The sequence below is a fragment of the Euleptes europaea genome, chromosome 15 (genome assembly GCF_029931775.1).
Source record: "Euleptes europaea isolate rEulEur1 chromosome 15, rEulEur1.hap1, whole genome shotgun sequence".
Classification (NCBI taxonomy): Eukaryota; Metazoa; Chordata; class Lepidosauria; order Squamata; family Sphaerodactylidae; genus Euleptes; species Euleptes europaea.
The window spans coordinates 46,048,437-46,070,877 of NC_079326.1; the positions used below are offsets into that span (position 1 = coordinate 46,048,437).

The window sequence follows — 22,441 nt, forward strand, 5'->3', positions numbered from 1 at the left end:
CTAATTTCAGGTATAATTTTGGCTTGGATATACTCAAATCCCTTATTGTTAGCATTGTTCTTCCTGTCCTGTTAGAATTAATGTACAAAAAAAATCCACAGGTAATTTGATGATTTAATTAGGACATTAAAGTGCATTGCTCATTGATGGGATCAGGCCTTATAAATAATTCCATGTATTATGACAATCAATTTGAGCATTTTATTACATTATTCAGATCCGTACATTGGAAAGAAAATTGATTTCTCCTTCAGGCAGCACAATTGGACTTGGGGGAGCAGCGTGGCTCAGTGGTAGAGCCTCTGCTTGGCATGCAGAAGGTCCCAGGTTCAATCCCCGGCATCTCCAGTTAAAGGGACTGGGCAAGTAGGTGATGTGAAAGACCTCTGCCTGAGATCCTGGAGAGCTGCTGCCGGTCTGAGTAGACAATACTGATTTTGATGGACCAAGGGTCTGATTCAGTATAAGGCAGCTTCATGTGTTCACGTGTGTCCCCAGTTCAAAAATGTTTCCAAATCCATGAGGTTCATGTGTAGTTTTATGTGGTGTTATGTCACTTCTGGTAAAACACTGTATGTGACAAATACCTCTAGGAATCGCTGGAAACTCTATGGTTTTACCATAGAGTTTCTGGCAATCCCTAGAGCTACCTATGTTTCTTCCTTCTTTTTTTACTGGAAATGACATGATGCCCGCAGCCAGCACCACAGCCTCCCCTTAGCCCTCCCTCCGGTCGCCAGGCATTTACACTGCCTGGCAACCCTACCTAAAATGGATGGCAATCTTTCCTTTGACTTAACTGAATGTAACTTCAGTGCAAAGCTAGGCTCTGGAGATGTTTTGTAAGTTCTGAAATAAATAATTATACAATTGTGGCCACAATCCTCCTCTCACATATTTATTTCCCCCATATTCAAATAGTAAATTGTTTATTACCGTTCATTGAAACAGCCCCGTAACCAAATTAAATGACTCTTTTAATCTCCATATGTGTTTTGCATAAATGCATTTATTCGCTAAAGGTTTTGACCCACTGATTCCCCCAAACACAGAAATTAGCATACCCTTCAGCAAGATAAATATTAGGTTTATTTATTTTTTTCCCTGTGAGATTTAAAAATATATATGTTCCTTTCGCCTTATATCTTTTTTAGAAAGCCCCCGAGGTAGACATCGATTTTAGCGCAAATTGCAATGTGCAAAATATTGTGCCTCTTTGCTGATAAGGCAAATATGCGTAGGCACTTACTCACAGCAGCGTAAATGTAAATTTGATGAAATTCCAAAGTTAAAAAAAATCCCAATTTGTGGTATCGAAGTAATAACTCCGAACTCTTTTCCCTTTCTTCTCCGCAGGATTATGCAGAAAAGGAGAATACGATAGCCAAAGCTCTGGAAGACCTCAAAGCGAACTTCTATTGCGAACTGTGTGACAAGCAGTACTACAAGCATCAAGAGTTCGACAATCACATTAACTCCTATGACCATGCTCATAAACAGGTAAGCACTCCCTCTGACTATTCATAGCAACCGATGGGACGTAACTCAATGGCCAAGTGGGTAGGTAAGGCGTGACTGCTGGTTTTCCTTCTGGAACTTGAATGAAAAATAGTGAAACGGTTGGGACTGTAGCATCCTTTGACCTCTTCAAAGAAAAATGCTTCCCTCAAAAATGCATTTTGGTGCAAGCAACCCATGAAAACTCGCTCCCTTTTGGGGTCAGCCCTAAGGAAACTATTTTAGGTGGTGAACGGTACAATCCTAGGCAGAGCTACGCCCATCGAAACTAGGGTTGCCAACCTCCAGGTACTAGCTGGAGATCTGCTATTTCAACAGATCTCCTCCCAATACAGATCAGTTCCCCTGGAGAAAATGGCCGCTTTGGCAATTGGACTCTATGGCATTGAAGTCCCTCCCTTCCCCAAACCCCGCCCTCCTCAGCCTCCGCCCCAGAAACCTCCTGCTGGTGACGAAGAGGGACCTGGCCAGCCCTAGGTGCACAGGAAGCTCAGTGGGATACAATACCATAGAGTCCACCCTCCAAAGCATCAATTTTTTTTCAGGGGAACTGATCTCTGTAGTCTGGAGATGAGCTGTAATTCTGGCGGGGGGTCCCCAGGCATGACCTGGAGGCTGGCATCCCTGTCCCTAGCACTAAAAAAAACCCCTCCTAATCATGGTGAACATAGAAGAAGAGTACACCAGGAAGAAAAATAACCCTTCTGTCGGGAAATATAGACCATTAATTGTCAATCCATACTGAGAAAATCTCACAGCAATTCATTGTCCAAAGACCCTTTCAGTTTTCTGTAGTAGCCTAGATCAGATTAAGGCATCGGAGTCATGGAGCACTTTTCAGGAGAGAAATTAGTCACGGAGCACTAATTTTCACCTATCATCTATACACTAAACTGAATGACAGTAGTATTTTTCTTTCCAATCTCTTCACGGAACACTAAAAAATGTGAGCACAATTCGGGAACTGCTGGATTAAGGTATTCACTTGTAGGCCTCACAGCCTGTCAGTCAATTGTTGGTAATCAGAGAGATATTCAAGGAGGCTCATCTGAATTAATTCTATGAGGAAAATAATTTTGAAACAAAACATCCATTTAGGGTTAACACTCTTGACGATTATTCACAGTGGGTCGCCGTGTTAGTCTGTCTGCAGTAGTACTCTTCGTACTCTTGACGATTGTAACTCATGTGTCAGGAAAAACTTCCCTCGGCACAGTGATGACTCAAGATGATGCATCTAATAGGGTTGCCAGGTCCCTCTTCACTACTAGTGGGAGGTTTTTGGGGTGGAGCCTGAGGAGGGCCGGGTTTGGGGAGGGGAGGAACTTCAATGCTGTAGAGTCCAACTGCCAAAGTGGCCATTTTCTCCAGGTGAAATGATCTCTGGAGATCATTGGCTGGAGATCAGTTTTTAATATCGGGAGATCTCCAGCTAGTACCTGGAGGCTGGCCACCCTACTCATCTAATGATAAGAACAATTCAGAACTGGGAGAGTTCAGCATACTTGTGTGTGAGAACTGATGTGATATAGTGATTAGAGCGCTCAACTAGGATCTGGGAGACCTTGGTTCAAAATTCACTCTGCCAAGAAGTTTGCCCGAATCACCTGGGCACAGTTAATCATTCTCAGTAGGGTGGCCAGCCTCCCGGTGGTGGCTAGAGATCTCTTGCTATTACAACTGATCTCCAGGCAACAGAGATCAGTTCACCTAGAGCAAATGGCCGCTTTGGAAGGTGGACTCTATGGCATTATACCCCGTTGAAATCCCTCCCCCTAAACCCTGCCCTCCTCAGGCTCCATCCCCAAAATCTCCAGGTATTTCCCAACCCATAGCTGGCAACCCTAATTCTCAGCCTAATCTACCTCACAAAGTTATTGTGAGGGTAAAATGAAGAAAGGAAGACCGTGAATGTGGCTCTGAGCTGTTTGGGTGAAGAGCAGAATAAAAATGTTCCAGATACTAAGAGGTGCTGATCCATTAATAGACACGTAGTCCTTACACTTGTATGCCAACCATCTTATGCCTTGGCATTTTAAAATAATGAGGAAAAGTAATTGCAGCACATGGCTCCTCTTGTGAGAGGCAGAAATGAGATAAAGGAGATATTAGAGTTCACGGTTCAGATCAAATAAGAGCTGCTGCTCATCTCTTTCAATCGGCGTTGCAGTTAATTTTCGGAATGTAATTGGCACCTTCTCCTGAAATGTGGAGTTACCTTCTGGATGGATTCTGACGTTTCTGAGAAATGATGTGTACAGCCTCCGTACCCGTGACTGGAACACCAGATTTTTGGAGAGGCACACTTGTGTGTGCGCATACAAAGCAGGTGTGTTGCCCTTGTTCACACAAAAAGGGCCACTGTGCCCATTGGCAAGGTGACACGTAGCGCACGGGCTCCTGTTACACAGGACTAGAGGGTAGCGTTGCCAACCTCCAAGTGGTGGCTGGAGATCTCCCACTGTTACATCTGATCTCCAGGTGACAGAGATCAGTTCCCCTGGAGAAAATGGCCGCTTGGGCAATTGGACTCCATGGCACCAAAGTCCCTCCCGTCTCCAAACCCCGCCCTCCTCAGGCTCCACCACTAAAATCTCCAGGTATTTCCCAACCTGGAGCTGACAACACTACTGGAGGGACAAAAGCAAACTTACTCTGATAAGGGATTTGGTTAATTTTTGGAGATGCAGTAAGTAAAAAATCTTTCCATATGGAGGAGCATTTAGAAGACCACAGGGTTGTCAGCACTAGGTTGGGAAATACCTGGAGATTTGGGGGATGGTGCCTGGGAAGGGTGGTGTAAGGGGAAGGGAGGACCATCATAAGGGTACAATGCCATAGTGTCCACCCTCCAAAGCAGTCATTTTCTCCAGGGAAGCTGACCTCTGTAGATTGGACATTAGCTGTAATTCCAGGAGCTCTCCAGTCACCACATTATTGAGGTATTCCAGGCTGGCACACAAGGCTATGTTTGGCTTGAAATATCAAAAGTTATGGAACTTTAATTGACCTCAAGGTGACTTCCCTAAATAAAATAATTCTGAACTGTTTTCTTTTCCTGCTGATATTACAATGTTTAGAGAGACGGGCGAGCGATATTTTATTCCACGCATGTTGTTTGAAATGCTAGGTGTTCGGCACCTTGGCAAAATTAGGACACTTCTCCAGCTGCTTCGACATAAATTGTCATGGGAATCTGCTGCTGAGACAGTTTGGAAGTGCTGGTTTTTCACATTTGTTTTTTTGCTGTGTCTCAACAGGACAGCAGGCTCCTTGTGTTTAACTTTTTTTTTTTGACCCCTCAGCAGCTACCTGTCAGCGTCCTTGTCAGACGCATTCAGTGATATGTTGCTAAATGATCCTTTATCATCAGTCAGTCAGGTTGAGATGTGCTCAATACCTGTTTGGTTGAGGAATGTACTTTGTTTTGCATTTCTTCTAACTTTAGATCATGACATATCACTACTGGTATCTTGTGTAGAGGGGAGAGTGGGATTTTCCCCCTGGTCTCTTCCCCAGATGGGCACGCAGCCCAATATTGACACAAAGCCTAAATGTGCATACAAACTTGTGAACTCCATCAGTGCAATCCAGAATTCCCCAGGGCCTTTGTTTCATAAAACATTTTAAAAAATAGGGAAAGTATTTTGAGGCTAGCTAATCTAAATAAAAAAGTCTCCTGGCTGTTCCATGTTTTCAGGTGTGAATTCTGTGTGCAATCCTAAACAGAGGCGCACCCTTTTAAACCAATTGACATAAATGGATTTAGAAGGGGATAACCCTTCTTAGGATTGTATTGTGATGTTGCTATTGAGAGACATGGATTCTTTGAATATGGTAGCTTTGAACTAGTAAAAGAGCAAAATTCTAGGGATCTTGGTCAACCTGGGGATGCATGGAGCTATGCAAGTCTTCTGATCTGTTTTCGTATGATGTTTGGGTTGAGTCCGGGTGGTATGAAGAGTGCCATGAAGGTATCTATGGTGGGGGATTTCTGATGGTTCTTGCCAGCTCTGTAGGCTATAAAATGTGAGGTAATAATACTGGCTTATTCTATAGAGTTTTTGTAAGGAGTACTGAAACCAAAATGGGAGGGGCAGCCATATTTCTTTAGTGATGTCCCTGCTCCATCAACCAGAATGTGGGATTGTGGTCTTACTTTGTTGTAAGGTCTAGGGTTGCCAGGTCCCTCTTCACCACAGGCAGGAGGTTTTTGAGGCAGAACCTGAGGAGGGTGGGCTTTGGGAGGGGAGGGACTTCAATGCCATAGAGTCCAATTGCCAAAGCGGCCATTTTCTCCAGGTGAACTGATCTCTATTTGGGTCGGGACTGGGTGGCAACCATGGTAAGGTTCCTATGAGAACAGCTCTTGCCCCGGTTTACCTCAGCGTGAAAATCACTGCGGCCACTTTTCTTTCACTGAGGCAGACTGGGAAGGAAATAGTCCATGACAGTGAGGTATAGGAGATGAGCAGGACCCTCTCTCTCTTCAGTCATGTGCCCCTTTTAGTGTAAAAATACAATCTGCCTCCCACTTTCTATGTGAACAAAACAAAAATATGAACGGCAAACATGGCCACCTCCCCCTCATAGCTACTTTGACCCCAAGAGAATCCATTGGAGTGCTTTGAACACTTTAGGAAAATACTAAGCATTAGATCAGTTAACAAAGCAGAATGCATGTTCTTTTGCTCTCTTCATGCTGTCAGGCAACTAACATGACACCATTTGGGAACTCCTGAAGACGCAAATGGTTGCAATTTGCTACAGCTCAGTCCTGTTTTTCTCTTGCTGCGCAAGCTCATGAAGAAAAGTAAATGGGGCTACTGGCTTTGTAGAAACTATAGAGATGTTGCTTACCCTATAGGTTTTTCATATCTTTTCCCATCAGCTTTTCTTCTCAGTCTCTGCTGATTCACTGTAACGACTGCCCCGGGCTCAAACAGGCCCTGCAAATCCCCAACACAATCTCTTTGGTGGTGAGTTAGGGTTGCCAACATCCAGGTAGTAGCTGGAGATCTCCTGCTATTACAACTGATCTCCAGCTGATAGATATGTATTATATCTATTTGTCTTCCCAGTTTCTGTATTTTTTGTATTTTTTGTATTTTATATATATATTTAATTTTTGTATCTAACATTATGTATTAAAATAAAACTATAAGAAAAAGAAAGAACTTGATAGCCCAGTCCTCAAGCAACCAGTGTGGCGTAGTGGTGAAGAGTGGCAGACTCTAATCTGGAGAACCCGATTTGATTCCCCACTCCTCCACATGACTCCTGCTGGGTGACCTTGGCTAGTCACAGTTTGGGCTAGTTTCAGACCTTGGTCTACTCTCAGAACTCTCTCAGCCTAGGGCTGTTGGGAAAAAAATCATGAAAATTCGGGTTCAGGTTTAATTGGCCTCCCCCCAGAAAACCCGAATGTCTAATTCCCTTATACTGGTAAAGGTGGGAATTCGGCTTTATTTGGGATTTGGGATTCCCGAATAATTCGGCCATTTAAACCCATTCATGGCTTTTTACGGCTCTGGGGGGACATTTTTGCAGGTAGGGACCCCAATTTTTCAGGTAGCAGGAAAGGACTCTCCTTGCAAGAACCCCCAAGTTTGGTGAAGATTGGGTCAGGGGGTCCGAAGTTATGGGGTCTGGAAGGGGTCAACCCCTTCCTCCTTTGGAATGAATGGAAACAGATTTCATATCCACAACATGATGCCAGTAGTGATAGAGGACAATCCTAAACAGAGTTATAGCCTTCAAAGCCCAAGACCTAGGAGGGTATAACACTGTTTAGGATGGCACTGTCAATCTCTGATATCCCAAGAGAAGAATAATTAAACTACGGCCATTTATGCATGGGAGGTTTTGCTTGGATTTGCCACTCTTTAGATGTACATTTTCCCCACCCAAATTCTCAGAACTCAACAATAAGCCCCCATGCAGAGTTTTGAGAATTTGGATGGGGAAAATGTGCATCTAGAGAGTGGCAAATCCAATGCAAAACCTCCCATGCATAAATGGCCTTCAACTTCGGTATGAAACCCCTTTCCTACCCTCAAGAGGCAAAACATCTGATTAAAAAGAGACAACAAACTACTGCTTTCATAAAATATCCATCTCCACATATAAAGTTGTACAGCTGTTTTCCCCACCCGCTGACTATTCCAGAGAGGCTATTCTTGAACTTTCATTAGACATTTTCTCCTGATTCAAGAAAGATTTACAGTTATTGGTTCCTGTATTGATGTCTTTAAGTTAAACCTCTCCACCCCTCTGCTGTATTAAAACCCCTGATATATTTATCTCGTGCTATCATATCCTCTGTCAAGATGATTTACAAAGACTGCTTAAAAACATGCTGTGGTTTAGGATTCATCACTTCTCGTGAGTGTGGCCCAGAAAGCTGAAGAGACCCATTTCTGATCTACATTCTGATCGGATCTATGATCTGTTCCACGTGGATGTTGCCTTTGATTTATGCAGGGGTGGAAATTCCATTTCTGATTTTAGTGTCGTTTATGAAATCCGATCAGTATTTTTTTTTTTTTTTTACACAAACTATGTTCAAACTCTTATCCTCCTGGGAAGACCTTCAGGTCATACCTGCTTCTTGGGAGGGCCTGTATTTTGAACAAAAGAAGCTGCCTTATACTGAATCAGACCCTTGGACCATCAAAGTCAGTATTGTCTACTCAGACCGGCAGCGGCTCTCCAGGGTCTCAGGCAGAGGTCTTTCACATCACCTACTTGCCTAGTCCCTTTAACTAGAGATGTCGGGGATTGAACCTGGGATCTTCTGCATGCCAAGTAGAAGCTCTGCCACTGAGCCATGGCCCCTCAGTAGTTAAAAGCTGGTAAGAGTTAGAAGCGAGCCATGCCCTGAGGGACTTGCAGTGCCATCCTGAGCAGAATTACTCCTTTCTTAGCTCATTGGCTTCAATGGATTGAGAAGGGTGTAACTCTGTTTAGGATGGTACAATTGAGTTCCAATCCCAACTGAGGAAATCCCAGTGTATCGGTTCATCTTGATTTAGCATTCATGATTATTTATGAATTTATTATGATTAAATGCTACATACTAAACTCTGCCCAGAAATGTGCTGTTACCTACTGGAATAATTTGGGGGAGTGCAGGAGAAGGGTCTCCAGACTGTGTTTTGTTCCAAGACAGTCCTGATGTTAAGTATTCAGTATGGTGTAGTGGTTAAGAGTGGTGGTTTGGAGTGGTGGACCCTGGAGAATCGGGTTTGATTCCCCACTCCTCCACATGAGCGGCAGACACTTATCTGGTGAACCGGGTCGGTTTCCCCACTCATACACATGACACCAGCTGGGTGACCTTGGGCTAGTCTCCGCTATCTCAGAGCTCTCTCAGCCCCACCTGCTTCACAGGGAGTCTGTTGTGGGGTAGGGAAGGGAAGGTGATTGTAAGATGGTTTGATTCTTCCTAAGTGGTAGAGAAAGTCGGCATATAAAAACCAATTCTTCTTCTTCTTCTTCTGTTGGGTAATATATTCTGTGGGAGGAAAGGTGGCATGGTATAGCCTGATCTTGTCAAATCTTGGAATAAGCAGGCTCAGTACTTGGAAGAGAGACCACCAAGGAAGACTCTGCAGAGGAAGACAATGGCAAACCACATCTTCTTCTCACTTGCCATGAAAACACCTTGCTGGGGTCACCATAAGTTGGCTGTGACTTCATGGCACTTTATACACACATAATATATTCTGTAAACTGAGGGAAGGCAAATCCTTGTGCAACCTGTTTTGCTGGAGGAAACTAGTTTGCTACTTTTTAAGCTAAGAAAGGTAGTAAAGATGCTCACCTTTGAGCATGCCCCACAAACGCAAAATATTTCTCTGAGATGTATTCCTCAGTGTGTCAGCCTCTATGGCTATAAGTGACATCCAGTTTGGTTTCTGCTCTCTTGCATGGGAGACGACCCTGCATTATGCCTATGGAGGAAGGTGGGAATTGCATGCTATCACTTGATTTGCAGCTAGCAGAGAAATATTCTCAGTTCTTTGTTTCCTTAGGGGCATGCTATCTTGACTTTTTAGAAAGACTGTTGGCTGTATATTGCTGGGGATTAAAATGAAAGTCATTGGTTTCAACTTGATATCCGTGTAGCCCTCTTTCTTTTACTGAAATATTATTTCTTAAAATAGTAAGTTTGCATTCAATTGGATCCAACAATTTCCTTCCACTAACTGAGCCCTCCAGTAGAGCAAAAGGTCTCATTTAGTGGAGTGGATTTGATGATTCCAGCCTATACCTTTTTGCCTTTATTTCAAGCCAACATCAATGTTTTAAGCTAAAAGTTAAAGGCAAGGATAGCTAATGGAGCCAATGTCGAAGTGAGGCTGCGGAGCAGACAGTCGTGTTGGGTGATGAGTGCATCAGTAGATATCAGGCTTTCTATCTTGAAGCAACTTTTTGTTGACTGCTAAGATACATGTACCACTGTATCTGCTATGAACCCCCACGGGTTGTAAAGGATTTGTGAGTGTTCTGTGATAAGGATGTTCCTAAAATGGGTAATTCCTTGGCTTTCAATGAAGTGATAGTACAAACTGAGAATGCTCACTTTCAGTACGAGATGATCTCCATGGCTCCTGGCTTCTTCTTAAGGGGGAAGTGATAGAGCATCTGCTTCTCATTCAGAAGGTCCCAAGTTCAGCTTCCAGCATCTCCGCTTGAAAGGATCAGTTAGTAGGTGACGCGAAAGACCTCTGCCCGAGATCCTGGAGAGCCATTGCAAGTAGACAATACTGACACTGATAGACTAACGTTCTCACTTATAAGGCAGCTTCATGTGTTCTCTGCCATGGATTATAACAATCTTCCTGCAGTGGTAGCAGTGGTACTTGTCTTGGTCTCTTTCTCTCCTTGGAGCCTAGAATGATATTACATCTGGTTTTCCCAGGACACCTTATCATGTCAAGGGGGGGAGAATACTGATAAAGTTGCAAAAGCCACCAGATAGGTGTTCATAGGGGAAAGGATCACCAGTCACCAGTGTTAGGGGCTCACAGAGCAGGAGGTTGGGGGTGGCTCCTGCAGGGGTAAAAATTAGACCTCTGGGGAGAAATGTTGTTTTGCCAAGCCTTTCCTGTTTTTGTTTATTATGATTGCCAAACTCAATACTAATCAAATCTGGAGGCCATTGGTAGTTATCACTGTCAGTTCAAGCTTGGTACTGACCAAACCTGTTAGGATAGCAGTGCAGTCCTAAGAAATCTAAGCCCATTCACTTGAATAATTCTATTTAGGATTACACTGCTGATCACCTTAGTGCACCCTAGAACACACACCCAGCCCATTTGGAGCTGTTATGTCTTGAGTTAGTCATGGACCAGCTGGTCTCAAAGCGAATGTGGATGTTCTCATCGAGGAATCTGCAATCAACTTCTCGTATTCTTTGGAGCACAGTTTGAAACCACATCCTAGTGTCCAGCTTGAAGCCAGCATGATGTAGTGGTTAAGAGCAGTGGTTTGGAGCGGTGGACTCTGATCTGGAGAACTGGGTTTGATTCCCCACTCCACCACATGAGTGGTGGGCGCTAATCTGGTGAACTGGGTTGGTTTCCCTACTCCTACACATGAAGCCAGCTGGGTGACCTTGGGCTAGTTACACTTTCTCAGCCCCACCTACCTCACAGGGTGTCTGTTATGGGGAGGGGAAGGGAAGGTGATTGTAAGCCGGTTTGAGTCTTCCTTTAGTGGTAGAGAAAGTTGGCATATAAAAACCAACTCTTCTTCTTCTTCTTCTTCTTCTTCTTCTTCTTCTTCTTCAACACACAGCTGTTTCTTATGATTTTAAAACTGCATCGTGTTCATTATCTCCTGTAACTGTAACAATACAAGCCGCTGTCATTTTGAGCCAGTTTTTATACCGTACATGGACAATGCAAATCACAAGAGAGAGGAATCAAACTATCACAATAGGATGCTGTTACCTTTTCTTCCGCACTATTTTAAACCTGCTGTCATTCCCGTTCCCTTGAGTAAGGTGAGATTGTCCAAACAACAGGGCAGCAACAGACCATGAAGAAGGTGAAAAAAGGAAAGCCCACTTACGCCTCTTCTGAAATCTGAAATGTGACTTGAACACTAAGTCCAAAAGGAAATTCCTAGTGAGGGGGTTTATTACCAATATGATGGTCTGAAGGATACTCATGTGAAATTGGCTGCACTTCTAGATAGTAATAAATGAAATTAAAGCCTGAAGAATGGGTCTTGAGAGACTGGGGGATGCAGCTCATAGAAAAGTCTCTAATGTTCTTTAAGGTGTAATATTCCCAGGTGATTAAAAAGTGCAGTTTTACCGATGAAAAAACAACAACAAGCGCAAGGCAAGGTCAAAAGTTCTCATTTTTTCCTCAAAGTTCTAGTTTCTCATTGTCACATGATGGGAAAATGCAGGGTAAACAGCCATTACTGGTTGGTGCTTTGGTCAATAAACAAAAAAAAGGGGGGGAGAATCCCAAACTTAAAAAAGCGAAAGCTGGGTACCCAGGATTGGGTGGAGAAGGTAAAACGATATAATAAAAATATTTTTATTTTAAGGCACTTAAATCAGGGTTAAAACATTAAAAATGATAAAACAAGGCACAATGGCAACTCATAAGGTTGATAGACTTAAACCACTCACCATACGCATTTCGGCCTTCATCAGTGGTCAAATAAAAACCCATATAATGCACACACAAGTAATATACAAATGTATTACCATATATAAATAACTTTATACAAGCCCAGGCATGTGTATAGGCTGTATAACAAATTTCAAATTAGAAATCCCTCTAGGTAGAATACCTGTAAATTGTTCTACACTGGACTGCATTAGTCTCTCATACAGAGTTTGCATGCTAGTATCAACCTGGTAAAGTACATGTTAGTGCATGCTAGTATCCACCTGGAGACAGAGAAATTCTAACTCAAGAAATTCTAACTCATGAAGAAGGTAGACCCCCCCACCCCAAAGCTGATATGAAAACACCACTATCAACAATAATCTAGATTAGTACTAAGTGCGCCCAGTACAAAACCAGAAGATTTTTGATTATTCGTTAAAAAATTAAATAGAATTTTCTTTGCAGTTTTCTGTTATCCCAACACAAATTAAAGGCTAAATACTGAGAACATAACACAAGCAAAAAATTAAATGAGACCCAAGATGATAATAACTAGGTAAATTTGGTCACATTATAAGACAAGAGTCACTGGAAAAGACAATCATGCTAGGAAAAGTTGAAGGCAGCAGGAAAAGAGGAAGACCCAACCAGAGATGGATTAACTCAATAAAAAAAGTCACAACCCTAAATCTGCAAGATTTGAGCAAGGCTATTAAGGATAGGACATTTTGGAGGACTTTCATGCATAGAGTCACCATGAGCCAGAAGCGACTTGACAGCACTTAACACACACACACAAATTGGGAGTGCGCTTTAAAACATCTAGGTAGGCTGGACCCCCTAAGCACAGTGTCAGTACCACCTCTGGCTGGAGATCTCAGTCTATGGACTCTTGTCCTCCAAGTAGACATCCTGCTTTAGATCATCATGGTCTTTACTAATTTCAGGACACAGCTGCTGAACAGAGCAGAATTTGTGACAACTCTGTTTGTTGAAACTTTGACTTGGCAAGTGGAATTGCTATGGGGAGGGGGGCTCATTGATTTTACTTCACCTGTGAAATTTAGGTTCTGGTGCATGCCAAAGAGTTTGTGCTTTTGTGAAGAGATAGTTATCATCTGTGACCCTGCTTCAAAGTTGGGAGATCAATACTTCAAATACAACAGAATCCTGAAGCTGTGCTATCTGAAATGAGAGACATCCATTATGTTACCTGGAACTGAGACATGCAGAAATCGGGGACATCCATTATGTTGCATGTGACTACAGGAAAGGATATCCTGTCTGTGAAGGACTCCATTGTGCCGCATTTACTTTTTCAGCAAGAACACTTTATGGCAGACAAGCTGAAATCAGCACAAGTAATAGATTATATAAACACAGAGCGATGTTACATATAGATCTGTTCTGAACTGGTTACTGCATCCCTGGGGGTTCTGACATGGGCCTAAAAACAAATTTATCACTAAACACATATAAGCAATGGTAGAATGCACACTTTATGGTACATTGTCCTGGACCCTTTCAGATAGGGTTGCCGTCCTTCAGTTAGGGCCTGGAGATCTCCCAGAATTACAGCTAATCTCTTGACTACAAGGATCAGTTTCCCTGGAGGAAATGGCTGCTTTGGAGGGTGGAATCTATGGAATTATAACCAGTTGATGTTCCTCCCCAAATCATGGTATTCCCAGGCTCCACTTTCAAAATTTCAGAAATCCGGAGTTGGCAACCCTACTTCCTGAACATTTGTGTAAACTAATCTAAGTACATTCTTGTATTTCCCAACCTGGAACTGGCAACTCTAGTCAAACAAGGCATAGAGGCTAAGGCCTTCCCCAATGATGCTTCCTGTAGACCTGTAGTTCCCTTACTGCAGCCTGAAGTAGTACCATTTAGGAATAATATATTTACAACAAGTCCATGCTGGGCCGCATGCAGAATAACGAATCCAAAAGATTAAAACACACAACAACCTATAAACATATGAAACTGGGATACTTGGCTAATGACAATCTGAACCACCACCACCAAAAATATCCTCCTTCACCAGGTACCAAGCTGTCCTACTTTACCAAAAATCTATTTACCCAAAATCCTAAATCTCCTTCCTCAAGAAAAATACAACTTTGGGATAGTAATAGTGAGCGCCGAACGATGATACCTTTGCAGGAGAGAACACCAGGCACCAAGCTGTCATACCTTACTGTAATGTATTCAGTTGGTGCAAGGACTTTGCTGAACTATTGAACTGCTGAACTCATCTGTGCTGAACAGTGTTGACCTTGAGGCTGTGCTCCAGGCTCCGTCGTCTGTTTTTCCTATTGGACTGTGGACTTTGGCCATCCAACCACAGACTTGGGGGTGTGGCTCTGGGTGGTTGGGAATTGTATATAAGTTGGGGTGTTTTGCAGTTAGCCCAGTTCTCTCTCCACTGTTAGTTCAATAAAGGGTTGATGTTGGAAGAGTCTCCGGCTTGCGTATAACCTATGCATACATAATAGTTACCAAAAATCTATTTACCCCAAACCCTAAACCTCCTTCCTCAAGAAAAATACATATTTGGGACAGTAGTAGTAAGCTCCAAATTATGATTCCTTTGCAGGAGAGAACTTTGAACCTTCCCTTTAAACGGTGGCCTTTACCAGAGCCGGTATCCAGTCCTGCAACCTCTTTTCACATCAATAATGGAAGCTGACATAACTTCCTGCCTCTATTATCTTCCTTTTGCTTCTGCTTCAGTGTCGAGCCATCCACTGGTTCTCTCAGCCTCAATTAGATCTGACCGGGCCTCCTAGGCACCTCCGCATTACAAATAATGAATAATAAATAATAATATTAATTCCAGCTCATGAATGATTAATGCGGCTACATCGAAATGCCCGGCGTCCTTGCAGCGGCCGGGCAGATTCGGCTTTGTGCTTATGCTGCCAAACAGCAGCCTCGGAACGTGGTCCTGCAAACCTAATCCGTCTTTGTCCACTACTGAAATCCCACTGACATATGGTACAGTGAAATGAAGGGAATGGTCTTAAATATAATTTCTTTTTTTCCTGATTTCTGTTTAAAATAGCTATTAACTATTAAGTGGGTTTCTTGTCTCCCCCTCCCCAGTCTGGTGTTGCCTGCAAATGGTGCAAACATCTAGGTCATGGCCTGTTAGACCCTAATTACATCCTAGTTAACTGAGTGGCTTGCATTTAGAAAGTCAGACGAACTGTAATTAGTTATGGTTTCATGTTATGTCTGAACGGAGCATCGATGCCGCTTCTGGAGTTAAGCAGGATTCCTGCAGTGATGTTAAATATATTTGAATGAAGACAGCTTCTAATTATTTTTGGAGAAGGCTCCAGTTTGCTCTAAATGCGCCAATTTAAGAGAAGGGTCTGTGCAAATCAATTGCAATTACTTTCAATTAGATAAGATTCAGAGTCTGAAGTTCACATGCCACAGGGATGCTGTTAGAGGGGCCACTTAACTTCTCTTGAAGTGAAGATTCAAGGCAAATATAAAGGCTTATATATGCAAAAGAGAGAGACAGAGAGAAAGCAGAATAATTTTGAGAGACTCTAAAAGGTTTGATAATGCTAGCAATCTTTGGTCATTTATGCACGGGTACTTTCACTCACATTTGCCCCTGATCTGTCTCGGTTGTTCCTAGGAGTTATGCATGAGTTTTCTGTCCATTAGAGATGACCTCGCTGCCAGCCCTCACAAATCCTGGGACTTCTTGTTCCTCTGTTAACCCGATTCTTCCCTCTTCCCTGAGCTCAGCCTGGGTGAAATCCACATGTGTAAGGCAAAGTGAGGGACATACAACCTTGGTTTCTCTCACAGCCAATTAAAAAGCAGCATGTAAAGAGGCAGAGATTCAAATGCTTCCTAGGAGCTCTTTCTGAGCAGAAGAAAGGCTTTTTAAAACTGAGGCTTGGATTCTCCCCCCCACCCTTTCCAGATTGCTTTGTTTTTTTGGTTTTTGTTCTTAAAATGCTTTTTTATGCAGCAATTGGATTCGGGGTGGGGGAAAGTTCTCTCACAGTAATCTCTATAAAGTAAGCCAATTACAAAGCAGCATTTTAAGGTGTGGGGACTTGATTTGAGCTTGGAGACTGCTGGTGCATAAATTGCCAACAGGAAAGTGTGGGTCCGGCCAGCAACGAACCTCAGGTAAAACCCCCACGCGTAAATGGCCTTTGTGAGGATTTTTATGCGTATCTTTGGGGCCACTGTGCAGGGCTTGGGCACCAGTGCAGCCTCCTGCCGGTGTTCTCCCGGCGCAGTTCCCCAGTCGAGCGTCCTGGGGGCACATTCCTGGGGCGGAGTTGCCTGTAGACATCATCATAACTGCTTTTGGGCTGGGGACGCCCCCTTTGCCCTTATGGCAAAGCGGTTCCATGGGGGGCTCTCAAATAAGGGCAGTGGCTGTATGGGGCTCTCAAGTAAGGGCAGCTTTCTGGCTTCGGCTGGGGGGGGGTTGATCCTGCTTTAGAGATGGCACGGTGGTTCCACTTCCAGCCACCGCCTAACAACACCCCCCCCCTTCAGGAATGGGCTATTAGAGATCAACAAGATTTTCGGAGTATATAAGCTTTTGAGAGTCAAAGCCCCCTTCCTCGAATACAAGTTGAAATGGAGATCTATGAATTCTTATGTCCCAGTTGAATGGTGGGAAGGGTGTTGCAAAGAAGTAACTCAAGATGCAAAGGTACAGTGTGCATTGTAATCAGCTTGATGAGAGCAGAGTGGAAATGCTGGGGAGGGGGCTAATTCAACTAACCTCCACTTGATAGAGATAAATCCACCTGGAGAAAATGGCCACTTTGGCAATTGGACTGTATGGCACTGACATCCCTCCCCTCCCCAAACCCTGCCCTCCTCAGGCTCAGGCTCTGCCCCAAAAACCTCCTGCCAGTGGCAAAGAGGGACCTGGCTACAGTATTGTGTGTCTGTCTCGAGAACCTCTAGGATTAAGATGTGTAATAATTACACCACATTTTTGTTAAGACTTTAGCGAAAACACCCCAATGGTGGCCTGAGCATAAGGTAGAGATGAAGCCGACAAATATATTTGGGCTTTTGGCAGTGAGAAGAGAACCACCGCTGCTTCTTTGGCAATGCGGAGGAGGCTGAATAGATTTTGAAGTCAGCAATTGGAATCAATTTTATATTGCGTGCCTGCGTTTTGTCGGAGAAACAGTGGAAATATAAAATAATGGTTGTCTGCGTGAAAAGGCAGCCCTGATGATCTCTGCAAAGAAAAACTGTGCGGAGCACTGCTGAGAAACCCATTTTACCCCCCTATTCTAAGTGCTATCAGTGACAATAAAATTGCTTGAAATATGAAATAATGGCAGCATGTCGCTTAATGTGATAGGAGAGTACAAGAGGTTTTGGCCTTTAGTAAGCTTTAATGGGGCGCTTTGGAAAGTAACTATACGACAAGTGACATGTCTATTTATTAAACACAATTGCCCCCCAAACAAATTCTCTGCATTTTTCTCCTCAAGAGAATGCATTATGAGTTCGCTTAATTGCTTAACCGTTTCTCTTGTCCTGACTCTTTGACAGCCCTTGGCAGCTTTTAAGAATTGGGCACTTTGGAGCACTTGCCCCTCTGCTCAGGGCGTGACCGTTCCTTTCCTTCGAGGCGCTGTGTACTGTTCACTTTAAAAGACACAGGGCTGGAGTGCCATCCACAGGAAACGCACAAGGCGAAAAATTCACGCCATGGTATCGAGGGAGGCAGGCACACCATCCAAGAGAAGACCTTCAGTTCTGGAGGCCTCACTTCAAAAAGGATGTGGACAGAATCGAGCGGGTGCAGAGGAGAGCGATGAGGATGATCGGGGGCCTGGAGACCAAGCCCTACGAGGAAAGGCTGAGGGAGTCGGGAAGGTTTTGTCTGGAGAAGAGGAGGAGGAAGGAGGGGGATTGCTCCCATTAAGTGTTTGAAGGGCTGTCACTTAGAGGAGGGCTGGACACACAATAATGGGTTTAAATTGTGGGCGGAGAGGTACCAACTGAATATTGGGGGGGGGAATTACAGTAAGAGTTGTTCGATAGTGGAATCAGCTACCTAGGGAGCTGTTGAGCTCCCCCTCACTGGCAGTCCTTAAGCAGAGGCTGGACAAGCACTTGTCAGGGATGCTCTAGGCTGATCCTGCATTAAGCGGGGGGTTGGACTAGATGGCCTGTATGGCCCCTTCCAACTCAGTGATTCTATTATTCTACTTTCATTTTCAGAACCTGCCTATTTGGGACTCTATCTATTTGGGAACTATCCAATGTTTGAAATGAACATCAGGGCTCAACCCCCTACCCCACCCCACACACACACAAGAGGTCCAAAATTCATTTTGAGCCACCTTAACACCACCTGGGGCCATGCCAAGTATCAAAGGAAAGCGAATCAAACTGCTTGCCCACTAAGGTGCCCAGAATTATCAGGGCCCCCAGAATTTTGACCCCGTCATCTTCCCCTCTCAGCAGTCTTGCTGAGAGATATCATAAAGAAAACACCGAGAAAGAGTGGTTGCAGATGAGCAGCGGATTTCCTAGCATCAGGTAAGGGTTTGCAGCAAAACACCCTCTTCCTGAGTTAACATCCTTCTTAAGGATGAATTTTCTCAGGTAACAAAGTTAGTGGCCAAGTTTTGTAGAATACCATTTAATGATAGGAAATCTAAATAGAAAGGAAAAGTTGTAGAGTGGATTGCTTGTTTAATTTTATATTGCTGGCCAGTTTTTAAAGAGAGTAATATTTTGTATTGTGTTTTAACCAAAAGGAATTGTTTTATACTGCCGGTTTGGGTAAGGCAATGTACCTGCGAACATTTTATGTTTGGTCTAAGGAGCGTAAAATTGAATAAAAATAAAAGCCACCCTCTGCCTGAGAGATTTCGCAAAACGTCTTTGAAAAAGCATTTCCGATTCCTTCACAGATCCTCAGAATATTAGCAATATCCGCTCTTGCCTTTAAATCCTGCTTAAAAAAAATACAGGGTGACGTTCGACGTAACAAAGTCTGCTAATCTTAATGCAACATTTTGTTCCCCTTAAAATTTCTTGGAATTTTGCCCAGGTGTCACAAAACGTTGCTTTATGTGAAATTTGGTGGCAGGTTCTGAAGCAAGCTCCCATTTCTACACTCTCCTGAGATTTTTAAAAGCACACACGCCACAGTTCTGTGCAGCTGTTGAACAGCTGTGTGAGTATTCCTCTGAGCATCATTGATGATGCCGGAAAGATGCAAGCATGTCGCTCACTGGGAAAAAGTTGCATGAACCTTTCAATCCTTCTGTTTGTGTCAAAGGCTGCATTCAGATGTCCCAAACCAACCACTGTTTCTTCTTTAGTTCAACAAGCACCCAATCCTTGGGCGTGCACACTCCCTTTCTCCACCTTCCATGCTCACAGGTGTGACTGGAGACTTCTTGATGTCATTACAAATGCTACATATATGGGGTCTCTAGGGTTACCAGGTCCCTCTTCACCACCGGCAGGAAATTTTTGGGGTGGAGCCTGAGGAGGGTGGGGTTTGGGGAGGGGAGGGACTTCAATGCCCTAGAGTCCAAATGCCAAAGCAGCCATCTCTATCGGCTGGAGATCAGTTGTAATAGCAGGAGATCTCCAGCTAGTAACTGGTGGTTGGCAACCCTAGGGGTCTCAGAAAAGAGCAAAATCTGAATGATGTCTGAATTTGGGACTTGTTTCTTTCCCAGTAATTGGGATTCTCATTCTTCAATCGTGACTTCATCTGAGAGGGGAGAGAAAGGACGGAGCACAGAAACCTGAGGATTAGAGGCTCCTTTACTTTACAAACTTATTTGTTCATGATGTCTGACTAGACCCTAACTCTGTCTGAGCAAATGTCCTCGTGATTTGAAGAGTGTCCTCGCATTCTTCCTTCGTGCTGTGGGAACTGGCCTTCTCACGATGAGTTGGGTCCTGCGTAGGAAGCACCAAGTTTCGGCAAAGGAATTTGGACTAATGAAATTAGACTGCCTGGCAATGCTACTCCTGTGCCGCACCGCTGAGCTTGCTTAGATTTCACCAGCTGAGCATGCTTGGGGGGGGGGAAAGAGAGAGAGAGAGAGGGTGAGAGAGACAGTGACCTCCTGTTAACTCTTTACTCTGAAAGAAGTGCTGATCCTTCGGAAGGAGGCAGCACTTCAGTTCCTGCCCTGTGAGCCGCTACCAAAGCAATGTGTCACTGTGTTGCTGCAGCTGCCATTTTTGAGACATAAAACCAAGCCCCGGATGGCTTGTGATAATTAAACTCCCATTACACTTTCCTTAAGAGCAGAGGTGTCAACCCGCATGCAGGAGCCAGATTCCAAATCAGGTAATTAAACACCCTCTCTATTAATTCCCCCCCTGTGGTGCAAACTGATTACAGTGTCCTCTTTTGCTTCCCTTTCCGAAACTGCGCGGTGTCAGATCGGTATGTGCTATCAAGCAATTACACTTTTTTCCCCCTGTGGTAATGGCTACCTTTCAACGGGAACCGCGTGCTTGGCGTAAGCGATTGTTCAGAACACCTGAGAGGGTGTTCTGCCATTACAGCTGATGTGTATAAACTCCTTTGACACTTGGGTGTAAAAAGCATCGTTGAAGACCTTGAATTAAGTAGTGTGGTGACAAAAAAAGCCCCAGATGTTGTTGCGGTGTTGACTCATCAAAATGGAAAACAGTTACCTCATTCAGATGGCCAAATGCCATTACTGGTACTGGAATATCACTGGTGGTAGTATTTTGTGTTTACTCACTGTATATACGGGAGGGAAGGCGGCGTGGTATAGCCCGATCTCGTCAGATCTTGGAAGCTAAGCATGGGTGGTACTTGGATGGAGACCACCAAGGAAGGAAGAGAAAGGCAATGGCAGACCACCTCTGCTTCTCAGTCGCCTTGAAAGCCCCTTGCTGGGGTTGGCATAAGTCATGGGGTTGCCATAAAAACATGCACACACAAAACAAATTCAGTAAAATTAAGGTTCGGGCTTATTGGACCTGATTTTTTTTCCAGGAAATCCAAAATAAGCCGAATAAACCATACCAGTAAATGGGTATTCCGGCTTTTTAAAGGTTTTTCGAAAAAATGTGGGTCCACTTTAGCCTATGGATTATAACACTAATGGAATACTCTTAGAGTAGAAAAATTGGGCTTGATTCTCTCAAGAAGAGCTTGCCAATAAAAATTTTCACACACAAAAAGAAAAGAAAAGGTAACAGTAACACTTTCAGAAGTTACAGTCCATACATACCAGGAAGTCCTCAGCCATGCAAAGATCCTCCCGATAAACGGGTTGCAACATGTGGATTTTTACCTTTGACCCTCATGGAGCAGAAACCTTTTTTAAAAAATAGGGTTTCACATGGCATGTGCAGAGGCTGTACACACATGCAAAATTCATACATTGCAGCTTTCAGAAAAGATGGTGACCATGTGCATTGAGAGGATTACGGGTAGCTCATGCTTCCAGTATTTGCGGTTAGCAGGCTCTCAGTATGCAAGATCATAATGTCTGAAAAGGTCTACCCATAGTTGTCCTTGCTTGGTTACTTTTCAGAGCTTGCAATTGAGAAAGGAAGAAATGGTGGTGTAGTGGTTAAGAGAGGTTGAGTCGAATCTGGAGAACCAGGTTTGATTCCCCATTCCTACACATGAGCGGCAGACGCTAATCTAGTGAATCAGGTTGGTTTCCCCAGTCCTACACATAAAACCAGTGGGTGACCTTGGGCTACTCACAGTTCTCTTAGGGCTCTCTCAGCCTCACCTACCTCACTAGGTGTCTGTTGTGGGGAGAGGAAGGGAAGGAGATTGTAAAGGTAGAGAAAGTTGGCATATAAAAACCAACTCTTCTCCTCCTCCTCCTGTTACTGGAATGGAGAAGTTTCGATAATACCGAGAAAACAGGTTTTTAATGACTATTAGATGTTTCCTTATCCTATGTAGACTAAAGTCTGCCTCCTTTACTTGAAAGCTATTTAACAGCAAGGGAAAGTGGGTGGTCATGGTAAGCATCTGAGAATGCCTTAAGGGGACCATGAATCACATAGCCCCTTGTGGAGACAATGTTCCCTAAATGGGATATTAGGTTCATTCTGCTGATTGTGGCTGCCGCTCCACTTACTCCTTGCTTCTCAAAGATCAGGTGCAGCTCCCAAGCAGCTTCCCAAACAGCTGTTCTGTAGGATGAAGAAGAAGAAGAAGAGTTGGCTTTTAGATGCCGACTTTCGCTACCTTTTCAAGGAGAGTCAAACTAGCTTACAGTTGCCTTCCCTTCTCC

The 22,441-nt window shown here is 43.8% G+C and overlaps 1 protein-coding gene across 1 annotated transcript in view; it reads left to right on the forward strand.

The window, feature by feature from the left end:
* The window catches only part of ZNF804A (zinc finger protein 804A), a 249,177-nt gene that overhangs the window by 196,097 nt on the left and 30,639 nt on the right, over positions 1–22,441 (forward strand). The window contains exon 2 of the mRNA XM_056861498.1: positions 1,357–1,500. Coding sequence (XP_056717476.1) covers positions 1,357–1,500 — 144 coding nt within the window. The remainder of the gene's footprint in view (positions 1–1,356; positions 1,501–22,441) is intronic.